Raw genomic sequence first — 13,429 nt, forward strand, 5'->3', positions numbered from 1 at the left:
CAAATAAATTTGACGCATTCTCCAGCGAGTTTAATTTATGAATGTTTCTCCTTCCGACAAAGGCATTCAATTTACAATTATTATTTCACTGCTATGCGTAAGAAGAAAAAAGTTAGACAGTAAACATTCACTGCCTGAGGAATAAAAACCAGTGCTTTCATATAAAGATCAATGTTAGCCGAGTGTACAGTGACGTTGCACATGGACATTTGGCGCTGTTTTTAATGCTTTCAATTAGATCAAAATTTCGGTTATATTTTTAGGCAGTCTGTTTCCCTCCTTTGCTTCACGTCTCTGTAAAGTAGAAAAAGCCGCGAATGTCCAACTTCGAAGCTGTTTTTCGGAAGTTTCACCGCCTGAGAATCCAGAAAAGCGCGCAGCGTAGGAGGATAGCAAAGGTGTCACGAACACAAATTCTGAACATACACTTCAAGAAAAGCAACTTCATTTTTCAGAAGTTAATTACTGCAAATCGATTTTCGTCGTGCTCATTAAGCAAATGGGTGCAGCTTAAAAGTCGCTTTCACTGTGCAAGTTTAACTTCATCTCGTGGTGGGTTAATTAATAGTAAAAAAGACAGCGCTTGTATTATTTTGTTAGCGCACCTTCAAGCCAAAGTGAATCAAGGCCAACTAGGCCAGTGTAAGGTTTGTTCAAGTTTGCATTGGCTGAAGTGAGTCAATTTTTTCTCCTATGCACTTTTCAGGGAAAAGGGACGCAGTCGGGACACAGGACCCTTCTGTACGGCCACGCCGTGCTCCTGAGGCACCAGAACAGCAACATGGTACGCGCACCACATCCATCTCTCTCAGTGCTGAGTGGCGGTCAGTTGGAGGAGGGCATGGCTCGGCGCAGCGCCAGGGCTGTCCTCGACCCTATGTTCTCATTTATGGCTTTTACCCAGTTTTCCAATAAGGTGCTCTATATTTGTGCGTATATAGCTTCCGGAAACTATACCAAGCTTTCTTGTTAGAAACATCGCTGGGATGGGACGAAAAGAAGGAACACAACATCGGCGATGCCTTGCGTTCCCTTCCTTTCTTTCATCATCATCATCATCATCATTTATTGACCCTCAAAGACCCCTACGAAGGGTATTAGATGATCATGAAACAGCAAGCGCGCAGAGTAAGTTTTTTTCTAGCTTCTGATCTGGTGGCGTATTATCTACGTTTCAGTGACAAAAATAAAAAGAGGAATATGAAAACTTAGTCGTTTTACATGCGCTTAGCTAATACAGTCTCCACATTGAATTTAATTTTGGTTGTCGTTTAGCACAAGTTCTTTTCTTGCAGAAATCTAAATAAGAAGGGATACAAGCGCCGGAATTCAATCAAGTCATCTTTTTTTTTTTTTCTATGGGAGCAACGCTGACAGACCCGATTCAAAAGATAGCTCCGTCCGAGTGATCCGCGTGAGATGTAATATTATACGGACATACTTTGCGTGGAAGCGTCTGACTGCAAAGTCAGCATTTAAGGGCTGATTTAAAAACCAGCAACGCTTGCATTTTGTTTTCGCTCTCCCGTTACCGATCTCCAATCCCAGCTTATACTTACTTCTATTACCCCACACCGAATACCATTTGCTAGCTGTTCTTTCAGACATGGCGGGTAATTCCTGATGGGTAATTCCTGCGCTTCACCCGGTTTGCGGGTGTTGGTAGCATTATTAGTGTAATTGAACAGCAAAATGTAACAAATGACGAATGCTGCAGCATACAGCCGCAACCATGCGCCCAATATTGGCAATGTAGAGCAGGAAAATGCCAATATTGTGCCCATGATTTCAGCTGCCTGAGACTTTGAACTCCTGCTCTGCTACAGGCGGAAATAAAAATTAGCACAAGTTTAGCATAGTTAAACACGCTATTCAACGAAAGCTCCACAGCCTGGTCGGTAGAACTCTTTCATAGTCCCACCTAAGTGACGTCAGTACGAAGCACTAAGCATGGCATCATTGCTCTGGCGCCTTGGCTCGTTCGAGTTGAGGCGCTGTTGTTGTAGGGTTGTTGCGACTGGCGAAATAAGAAAACGCAAATGCACGGGCCTGCACTGGCTCTATAGAATGAATGAATTGTAAAGAAGACAAAGAACAGAAAACGCTGCGGCATCACCATCGCTTGTCTCCGGCGCCCATCTCTCGTGCTGAAGCTGTGCCCTGCGGCTGGCAATTCGACCCTGCTGTGCCCGAATTACTGGCAGCGCTAGACGTTGAAACCATTCATTAAATTCACATTTCAGAATGAATGAAAAGCTTTATTTAGACAAAGGGAATTTTCCCGGTATGGGTGTGGCCCTCAGTCCAGGGCCCCAGTTTGCCGTCTTGCGCGCTCTCTCGATCAGTTTGAGCTGGTCATCCGGCGTCGAGCAGCACAGCGCAGCCTCCCACTGCTCCGGTTTTGGTGTGGTGTTTATTAACGCTGCCAGTGTTTTTTGACATTCCTATGTAGCATAGTAGAGTGTAGGGGCATAGGGGGCATTTATTCTCATATGTTGTGGGATGGATTTTACTGAGTAGGCTTAGGTTGGTTAAGGCTCTTTGATGTTCGAGGATGGCTCCATAGCGTCCAGTTCTTCGTCGTTGTGCGCCTCCCGGTAGGCGTATGCTCGGGCATTGGCGTTGGCACGTTGGTCACTTTTAAAAGTCTCATGTTGCCTTTCACGTTATGAAGCATCTCGAAAAGGTGATTGAGTATGCGGATGGCCTCAGTGGATATGCGTCCGCTGCTATACCTTCTGCATGCTTCTTGTGAATTCGTAATTATTCGTGTAGTAGCCTCCTCGCCCTGGTGGGTGATAGCGAACTCCGCTAGCAGCGAAACTCTGCGGCGCCGATGCCTTCTCTTTCCGCGCGCGGTTCTTTGTAAGTGTCAGGCACTCGTACATAGAGGAGGCGGCTGTTGCGACGAGCGTCGTTCTGGCTCCCTGTTTTTCTTTCTTTTCTATTTTCGCCTCTGCCCGCGTGAGGCAGCGGAGGTGGCTCAGCTACAGAGCCAGTAGCAGGCCCGTGCATTTTCCTTTCCTTCTTCCTACAGTCGCAACAAAAACATAGATAGGGAATCGAGTAAAACAGCGGTAGGGGAGACGTAAACGACAGAAACATGCGCTGTGTCTGTGGTCCACGTGTTTCGTCTCCCCTAGCGCTGTTTTACTCAATTCTTAAGCATGTACCAACCAGCCCGTATTTGCCCTCTTCTGGAATAGGTAGGGAAGCCGAAGCAGGGACGGACCGTAATTTTGAGAGAACTTAAAAGGTTTATTTATGTGATGAGCATTGAAACAGAGAACTTTCGGCCTTCTTGTTAAATGATCACCTGTCCATGGGTAGATAATATATTTTTATACATTCATACGATGCGCTCAGAAACAATGGGATGACGCTGAAGAGCGGAGGAACGCGGGCTCAGTATCTGACCGTTCGCTGGCCGTTCCGTGACGTACCCACACCCTGTAAATAAATTAGTTTTGCCTTGGAAATATTTGGTGGAGATGCTGGGTGGTTTCATCAATAATCACTTCGGTTCAGTCACGTGCTCACACTTCAAGCGGTCGGATGTTGGGCCCAGTATATTTATAGCCCTGTGATTCCTTGAATTGTGTGTTGGTTCATAGGAAAGGCACAGTATCTGTGGACACCTGAATTCCATTAAAATCCATTAAGGTCAAATGACCAGATACGCGAAGCGCGGCTCTAGTGCAGCTTTCGCTCTAACAGGGAGAAGACGTTTCCGCACTCGAAAGATTAGTTTGAATTCGTGCATTTAAAATGCTTCGTTGGCTCACGTTCTTGAAAACTGTTTTCTGCACGCAGTACCTGGCCTGCCTTTCGAGCAGCTCATACAACGACAAACTGGCATTTGATGTCGGCCTACAAGACCACTGTCAAGGTAAGTTTACCGATAGGATTGTGGAGTATGCAAACTTACTTTTCTTTATAACCCACACTGAAATTTGGTGGTTTTGCAACAGCGGTAGGTGGCGTCAATAAAGAAATGCCGATGGTAATTAGCAATAATACGTGATCAGCAAGGCAAACATAGAGTTATCTAAGCAGCAGCTTAGTAGGCCTGCACAAAAGGCAAAAGGAAACATAAGACAAGCATGAATATTTCTTACATAGGTGCTGCCTGTGCAAATCTGCAAACGTTTTGGCAGTGGCTGAAAAACATGCTTACACACCTACGCTATCTGTTAAATGCCGGCGCTTTTTTTGACTCCTAATGAAATTTTCACCGCACGTACCTCGCCGGTTCCGGTTTTTTTTTTTGTTTTTATTTTTTTGTGGCAAATAAATTTAAAATTTCCAATTTTCGTCGGAGAGATGTCTACAGGCAACCTTGCGTGTGGGATGTCAAGCACGCATGGTCTTCGACTTTCACTTTGCTCGCTAAAGGGGAAAATTTTGAATTTAATTATGTTCACAAATAACGACCCAAGATTTAGCTAAATGTCGACCTTAAAAAAAAAAGAAAACAATGCGCAAGCTACATCTTTTAGGATAGTAGATGCGACCTTTCGGCGGGGTCTGTCCTGACATCACTTCTAGGTCAAAACCCAGTTTCAATTTCGAATTCCTGGCTATGATCTACTAAAACACTTTTACTCGGTATTCAGAAAAAAGAAGTATCGTTTGTCGCGAAGAAACTACTCTAAGACATGTGCGCAGATTATGAGTTCAAATAGTTGGAGGCGAAAATTTGCCTTTAAGCCCGAAATATATGCGACGTCTTTTTTCACGATTTTCGCGCGTCGAAAAGCGCCGACGCGACGCCCAGCGTGAAATACATGAGGCGACAAAGCGGCGATTGACACCGCGTATCTTTCAATGCGAAAGCAAATCTGATTAGAATTAACCGAGGTCCGCAAGAGCATCGACGCTGCCCTTCCTTTAAAATAACGAATGTGCTCATTCCGCGCTAATGAGTTAATCGTAGCAAGAGTAAATAAGTCGCAGAAGGATTTGCATGCTAGCTTGAATGAGGACGCTTAGCTCGGACAACCTGCTAAGCCGCGGAAGACAACGGCGCGGTTTTCTTTCACGAAGTTCGCTTCATGGAAGATACACATTTCGATCCGCGAGTAGGTTGTGTACTTACAAAAAGGTGGCACTATAGGCTTCATAAAGAGTTTTATTTCCCGATAATCTCTTTTCTGTGAGCTAATTGCCGCATACCTCTTCGCCGATGGCGGCTATGTTAACAGCGGCTGCTCAAACGGGAAGTAGCAGATTTCCGCGCTGCTATTGGCGCGCGTCCGCACCAGCTTCCGGTTCCACTGGATGCCGCCCGCGCGGCACATATCTGGCAGATCGGCGGCGGCGGTGCGTGTTTTGACGACGCCGGGCGAAAAACGCCGGCCTGACGCGGTAAAACCATGCCACGTGTCATGCGATAGCGGTCTCGAAGGCAAAGGGTCACCGGTTGGAATACCGAATGGAGTCATGTTTATGCAAGTGAAATCAATTCCTTCCCAAAGTTAAATCACTTGAGACGTGTAGCTTCTTTAATTTTCATCTCATTTTTACACATTTTCATTCCACGCGAACCATTGCTCCAGCGTTGTGGTGTGTTCCCTCATAACCTTGACGACTAATCAAGAGACTTTCGAAGAGACGCCTAGACATCGACGAAACAACCGGGTCTACCGATGTGTTTTTCGAACCCATAACTAGTTGAGTGCGATCGAAAAAAAAGGAAAATAGATGTTCAGATGTGTGGCAACAAAGTTCGATTCTTTGGGAGGTGTGGAATGTTTCCTAGTGGCAATAGATGTAGGTGGCTTTAGGCAAATATCGCGATCAACATGATTCTGCACCTGTGTTATTTGATTCAGAAACATGCCTAGATAAATAGGGAAGCATTTTTTCTGGAGTCGTTTTTATTCCGCCTTGCTTCCGATACGGGTCAAATGTCTTGAATTAATTATATGGAGGAGACAGCGATGAACTTGCGATCCGTGCTTTTTGCAAAAGTTGTATAATTGATTTACAGACTTCCTTGCTTAAGACAGCTGATCATCACCAGTCGGACTATACCCACTGCAGGGCGAAGGCCTCTCCCATTTTCCTCCGATCAACCCGGCACTGTGCTAGCTGCATCCACTGTGAATTTCTTAATCTCATCGACCCACCTAACTTTCTGCCACACCCTGCTACTCTTTCCTTCCCGTTACTCTTAGAGACCATCGGTTGCCCTCTCTCCGAACTATATGCCCTGCCCATTTCTTCTTCCAGACAGGTCAATGACGCGGAATTTCATCGCGTTGAATCGACACTTTTATGTCCGTGCTTTAAAGTTTCACCGAATTTTTCTCTGAGGTGGCTTCGCTCTGCTGCATCCTTCGGTCTCTCACCTAATGATGTGTGCAAAGGAAAAATAAAATATTTAGTGGTTTATTCGGTTTGAATTCTCGCTCGGACATTCGTTTGAGCTTAAATTGCCGATGTAGTTTTTGGGCTCGCATTACTCTTCTTCTCCAGTGTTTGCCGAGGCTTTTCTCCGCTTCTGTGGTGCTTTGAACGCCTTCGCAGTCGAGATATTCAGAAGATGGCCCTTCTGTTCCGTCCTTCGAGAGCAGTAAATGGCCTGTGGGAGAAACTATTATTTCTGCCTTCTTTCTTTAAGAGCTTTATTTAGTTTATCCCTTAAGCTTCTGGAGGAAAAGGTGAAATGCCTTACTAGCGTTACACCGACACGTGGTTTAAAAAGATAAATCCAAATGTATGAAACCTGATTCTTGCGTTTGAAGACATCGTTTATTACAATTTAATTGATCTCACACCTTTGTGCGGCTCGAAAGAGGGGGTGTAGAGGCGTCGCCAGTTGTACGGCCAAGAATCTCTTCGACACGACATAGCATTTCTCGCTTTTTTGCCCATTCTCAAAATAAATAGCGTAGTTGAACTTGAGTTTTTTATACATGCTGTACGTCGCACTTTCGGTGCTTATTCTAGGTGGCGCTATTTGCATTTTTGTCACAATTGTTTTTTCAGGACATGAGTGGTGAAAAGTGCTTTTGTTTTTTTATTTATTTACCATTCCTCAAATCCGCGGGGGACATTACATAAAGGATGGACTCACAAAGTGAAATTGCTATAGGTATAGATTACCTTCGGGGGTGGATTTGAAGTGAATGGTTTTGACGATTGTCGCCGCTTCGGAATGACGGCCATACGACCCGTTTGCTGTTTCCAGTGTAAAAAGACTTTTGTAAGTTACCGTGCGACATTGCTGGGAAGAAGGCGTTCTACGCGGTTTACAGCCTGTAAAGGCAGCCGGCACTGGAAATCCTACTAAGGTGTCATGTAACCGTTGCACACTTTTGACCGGTGAAGATCTCATTTTCACAACGTTGATCCTGAAAATAACAGGGCTGGAAGGAGTATACACATTATTTTATCTACGAACCTGCAGATGAGAAAAGAATAACTTTTTGCCACGTTTGCAAGAAAATGCGCTGTCTGCTGCTTGCTTGCGATCAAGTCACTAACCTACACACCTCTAACTCCAGCCAGCCTCTGATGTGGCCTCTGGCAAGCTTCGTGGTTTCGAACTGTACCCACTACGGATTCTGGTCAGTTACGGTGTGTTGGATGGAAGGCTTCGCGGAAGGCCAGCCGGAGTTGAGGCCTACGTTCGTGAATTTTTGGCGAACGACAGCTTGGATTATGGCTATAGTAGAAAAGTAACTTGTAAAGTAGGCTCCGTCAGCTGAGGGGTGAATATAACGGGTGCCTCCAACGAACAATCCTAGTCAGTCTCACCGGATGGGACGGTTGCTGAAGTATTGGCAGATCCTCACACGACTTAAGCTCATAGTTTGCAGCTGCAACGGTACACGGCAAAAAAAAAAAAAAAAAAAAAAGAAGGGAGAGAAGAACCAACACAGCTTTTTTAGAACTGTTGCTGACGCTACAGCGGATGCCGAGACTCAAAGTGAGAACCAAGACGGAGGTTAACCACTTTCGCAGGCTGCGAGGTTGTTCGAAACTAGGTTTGGCCCACCAGGGGCACAGCGGGGTTTACGGAGCTTTTCCCAACGCAAGGAAAACTGAGCGCCAGGCCGGGGATGCTTGTACCCATTTTTACAGTGCTGTGCTCGTCCCTCTTTCTCCGTGTGCCATTGAGCTGAAAACTATGAGCTTAAATCAATTCCAGCTAGCCAACAACTAACTATACTGAAGATATACCCACACTATACTATTCTATATACTATATATTCTAGATATACTCACACGAGGACGCAGCAGCTTTGTTTGGCAAGCTGTTCATGCGTTAAGCAATACGCCGATTATTATTGGTGCATACGACGAGGACAAGATGCCTCGTCGTATGCGCTGCACCGATGTCTAAGCAACATGCGTCTACCTTACAATAAGACTCTGTTTAGCTCAAACCGGCGGCATACCTAGAGGACGGTGTCGACATTCTTTTCAAGTGCTCCAACGGTTCCTTTTAAGATGTGCACTACACTGTTGCACTCAGGAATGGCGCTGTTCGTGGGATCCATGCCATACACAAGCTGGAACAAAGCCGTCGTAGTCTCCTGGACAGAGGTATTATTTGCGAAAATCACACAATGTAGGATGGAGCCCTATGCCTTGAGTTTTGTCCACGACGTGCTATATTGAAATCATGTCCGCAATCTCTTTGTTTAGACGTTCCGTAAGTCCATTTGTCTGAGGACGGTACGCTGTTGTATGTCTTGTATGACTGAGGGTAAGATGGCTTGCCTCAGCTGCGCCGTAAATGCGGTTTCCCGGTCCATGATAATTACTTGTGCGGCACCGTGTCAGAGAATTCTTTCGACGAAAAACTTTGCGACTTCTGCTACGGAACCTTTATGGAGAGCTTTTGCTTTGGCGTAGCGCGTCATGTAATCGGTGGCCAAAGTTATCCACGTGTTTCCCTTTTGGTGATGCTGGGAAAGATTCGAGCAGTTTTCTCCCTATTCATCGCTTTCAGTATTCAGGCAGGTCTCATCGAGGATGTCTTGCGTCGCTGACACTCATGGCACGTTTTCACGCAATGAGCAACGTCGACAGGCAACCGTGGCCAGTATTACTTTCTGTGCAACGTGTAGGCACGACAGAGATATCCTGCTGTCGGCTCATTGTTCAACGCCTGCAAAAGTTTCTGTCTGAGGCTCTTGGTTACAACAAGAAGCTGCATGGTCCTGTTGGGCGTGAAGATCTTTAAGAGGACGTCATTGCTCAAGACGAACGACGACAAATGGTGTCTGAACACAGAGGGAGCAGAAGCGAACTTGAATAACACATTGCGGGCTAGCTTGTTGATGACCACAAGGTGAAACAGCGCAAAAACCACACACAGGATGCAGAAAGATTAGACGAACACAGCGGCTGTGTTCGTCTCACGTTTCTGCGTCCTGTGTATGGTTTTTGCGCTGTTTTACCTTGTGATAAGCAGAAGTCGTCGTTCCCTCTAGGCAATCGGCTAGGCATTTCAACTCAGGGCAAAACTGCTGGTGCTTACCAGTCACAAGAGTTGTGTCTTCGTCGTCTTCTTTCGGCGGCGCCTCGATGGAGGATCGTGACGTCGCAGTCTGCGTCGCAATGCTTGCGGCTAGACTTGTACAGACAATCGAGAAAGGCGGTCGGAATTATCTTTAAAATTGGGCAGCCAGCAGCGCATATGGGAATCGCTTACTACTTTGAATGACCGACCGTATAGATATGGACGGAAATTCAACGTTGCCCAGGTGATCGCAAGGCATTGCTTCTCGGTCATTGGGTAACCGGCTTTCCACACAATGTTTTCCTGTCCGTCAGGTATATGAACGAGAACGGCGCCAATGTTGCTTGCGTCGAAATGAATTTCTGTCTCCAAGGACAGTGCTCTAAGGAAAGTGCCCAAAGACAGCATTATCACTTCCTTCCCGTTAAGCGCAATGGACGGAATACTCACGCATTCTCCTTCTTAACCCGAAATCATCTTAAATGCTTCGATGATCACTCTTTTCAAAGTTTCTTTTGTGCGAGCCAGCACCTTTGTTTCGGTGAACCTTGCTGCACAATGGTTACCCTTCGAGTCCTGATGAGCGTCTTCCGTTTGACAACGAGAGCAACAGGTCGCCAGGTTTCCCGGAGCTGACAATCCGGCACACGAATGTCTGTGCCTCTCATTGAGACATCGGTTTGTCTGCCCTTCCCACATGTCAGGGGAATCTTGTACACAACACCTTTGAGGCAGTTGGCTAAGCGTTCTCTGTACAGCACGCCGCATCCTTCCTTGCTGTCACTCGTTCTGCTTACCTTCCTACACATACTCTTTAACATGTTCGGTGCAGACAGCACGACCCTAATTTCAAATCGGCTCGCGATCGTCTTAAGACAATGCGAGATGCCATGTAGGGCAGGGCCACAGCCTGTCTCCTCTTTTTACTCTCTTTACGCTCTGTTGTTCAGGGTGGTATTTTCTTCAAATATCTTTCAGCGGCAGATATCAGAATCAGAATTTTTCTTCACATTTTTCCTGAATCTTCTCTTTTCTTTTTCTTATTGTACCCTTATGTCTTTTTTTGTTATGCTTTCTTCTTTTTTGTATCACAAATAACAGCCAGTTGGTAGTGAGCGCATCATTGGAGTGAACGTCTTGTGTAATCTCTTGTGTGTGTGTGCGCGTGTGTGTGTGTGTGTGTGTGTGTGTGTGACTATACTGCGCCAGAGGTCTTCAGAGTCATAAAACCAACTAGCCCGCCTGCACGTACTATTTTTGCTCGCGAGTGACTTCTCGCGACGATACGCGGCAGGAGTTTTGGCGCAGATGTTGGGCGTGTTCGCCCGTTATAAATCTGTGCTTCGCAAGTGGCATTCGTCACATTTTTGATGTTGACGAGAAGCACTCACTGTAGCTTTGTAGAAAGGTGCGTATCTAGCCTGTCTGATTAGGGCGGCGCTGAGTTGATGACGACTGTGGGAAGGTAACCTTCGTTATGTGCATCATATTGACACAGAAAAAGAAATATCGCAATCAGTAGAAGTAGAAGGCGTAGAAGTGTAACACCGCTCTTGGTGTGGTCGCTCAGCCACTGCAGTAATTCTCCACACTTCTGCATTAGCGCCCAAGCCGCCACCTCTGCGGTGAGGCGCCTCAATTTGGCTTCTTGCCATCGACAAGGACGACGCAGCCTCGACCATCGGTCCCAGCAGAAATGGTCACAGATATCAGGTCCCTGGCTTCCATCCTCTATCACACGCCGCGAACACCGCCATCATTCACGGCGAAGCGTACGAAGGTGCGGAAGACTGGCAAGACATCTTCGAGCAGGTCGCCCGCTACAACGATTGGAGCGACGAGCGTAAGCTTCATAATAGCTACTTTGCGCTCGAGGAGTCTGCTAGGACGTAGGACCATGAGAACACCCTTTCTACCTGGCAAACATTTCGCCGTGATCTCCTAGCTACATTCTGCAACGCAGACCGCCGGGAGAAAGCTGAAGCTGCGCTGCACCCCAGTAACCAACGTACGAAGGCAAGCGTCCACATATATGTGGAGGCAATGACGCCTATCTAAGCGTGCCGGCTCCTCCATGGCTGAGCAGAAGCCATCTCGTGCGTGGAGTTAAGCCTGTCTTGTGCGCAGTCCACTTGTACTGTTGGGTAATTTCTCGCCGAGGTGACCACCATGGAGACGACGCCCCTGCAACGAGCCCCCAATACAATTGACATGTAAGCACACTTGGACCCGCTGTTTCTTCGATGCCACTAAGGAGCGATGTGGCCGTTTTACGTGACCTGTTCCGTTAGGGTCGTGAGGGAGGAATTACCAGCCCTCCAGCTGCCTTCCAGCGAACCTTCTTTCACATCGCTCTAAGAAGTCGTCCGAGACGAGGTGTGCCTGGCAGATCAGCAGCAGCAAGTCTCTGAGGTTCCCCGCCAGCTTGACGCCAGCCCTACATACGCATGTGTCTTCTGTCAGGCACCACCAGGCTACGAGGTCAACGCCACGACTCAAGCAGTGCGGCGGCCTAGCGTTCCCGTTTGGCGCGTTCAGCCAGTCTATCAGCGGTCGTTCAGCCGCTTCAGTAGTTCTTTTCTGCACTTCTGCGCTTCTGCATTCTGTCCAACAGCTGTTACAATATCCAGGCTGATCAGGGAGGGCGATGATGTCTGGGACGTATACTAGGTGGTCGGGAAATCTAGCACCTAAGATTTTTCATGTCACAAATTGGGGATACCCATTGTGATTACCAGCCCACCATTCAAGAGCAGGCGGTTGTTTTTTTATTCCCGCTGCCGCCGGTCTACCCAGCCGTTCAACCCAATGAGAACAGGGGTCACCCGCCCAAGCGCCCGGCTCTTCAGGGGTGCACCACCCTCCGAACACTGAAAGGGAAATAACAAGGAGAATAATATTGGAGTGGAGCGCATTTGGCAAACACTCGCAGAGTATGACTAGCAGCTTACCGGTATCGCTCAAGAGGAAAATATACAACAGTTGTATTTTACATGTTCTCATCTATGGAGCTGAAACGTGGAGGCTGACAAAGAGGGTTCTACAACGCAGAGGGTTACGCAGAGGACAACGCAGAGGGTTACGAACGAAAAATGGTAGGGGTAAGATTAAGAGAGGAAACTTGCAGATTGGGTAAGGGAAATAACTCAAGGTAGTGACATTTTAAGGGAAATCAAGAAAAAGAAATAGGCATGGGCAGGGCATATAGTGTGAAGAGATGGTCGCTTAGGGTAACAACCTGAATTCCAAGGGAAGGAAAGCGTAGCAGGGGGTAGCAGAAAGTTAGGTGGGCGGATGAGGTTAAGAAGTTCGCGGGGGTCAAGTGGATGCACCTAGCACAGGAACGGGTTAATTAGAGGAATATGGGAAAGACCTTCGCCCTGCAATGAGTATAGTCAGGGTGATGATGTGATTATTATTACCAAAATCGCGTCGCGGGAGCCCTGCCGTGGGCCTACAAAGCTAGTCGGATAAGCGCGTCCATTTACTGTTACTTTCGGTGCATCGTCCAGATGGCGTAATAAGCTTACCACCGGCGGTGCTGATCAACGGGCCATCCCTAGTGATTGTCACTTTTTTTCATTTTAGAGGCGAACGGTCCACTGATGCCTGATTATTCGGCTCCTGCGTCCAATACGCAGTAACGGGGTCACCGTCGGCTGCTACTTCAAGGTCCGTTGTGCTTGTCCTTTCATTGCATGTCGGTCTCGATGTCCAATTTCGGCTTCGACGAGGCCTGGGCACACAGTTGCACTTGGTGTGTCGGCGGTGCAAGGGCACTGTGCCGTTGTGTGGAGCGGCGTTGTAATGTTTGCGATGGCGTCGGCGGCGGAGAATCTTTGTTTTACCGCCGTGAAGTAACCTAATTCCAAATTTTCTCGCATTAGATTCGCGTGAGAGGGCTAGGTCACCTTCCTCGTACGTAGCTCTCTCCGGTGATGCAAAACGGAA

The 13,429-nt window shown here is 47.2% G+C and overlaps 1 protein-coding gene across 1 annotated transcript in view; it reads left to right on the plus strand.

The window, feature by feature from the left end:
• Positions 1-13,429, plus strand: part of RyR (Ryanodine receptor) — a 1,181,579-nt gene that overhangs the window by 82,677 nt on the left and 1,085,473 nt on the right. Inside the window, exons 4-5 of the mRNA XM_084584752.1 lie at positions 707-784; positions 3,814-3,889. Of these exons, the coding sequence (XP_084440878.1) occupies positions 707-784; positions 3,814-3,889 (154 nt within the window). The remainder of the gene's footprint in view (positions 1-706; positions 785-3,813; positions 3,890-13,429) is intronic.

Source organism: Amblyomma maculatum, chromosome 11 (genome assembly GCF_055883805.1).
Source record: "Amblyomma maculatum isolate TAMU_Amacu chromosome 11, ASM5588380v1, whole genome shotgun sequence".
In the NCBI taxonomy this organism is placed as follows: domain Eukaryota; kingdom Metazoa; phylum Arthropoda; class Arachnida; order Ixodida; family Ixodidae; genus Amblyomma; species Amblyomma maculatum.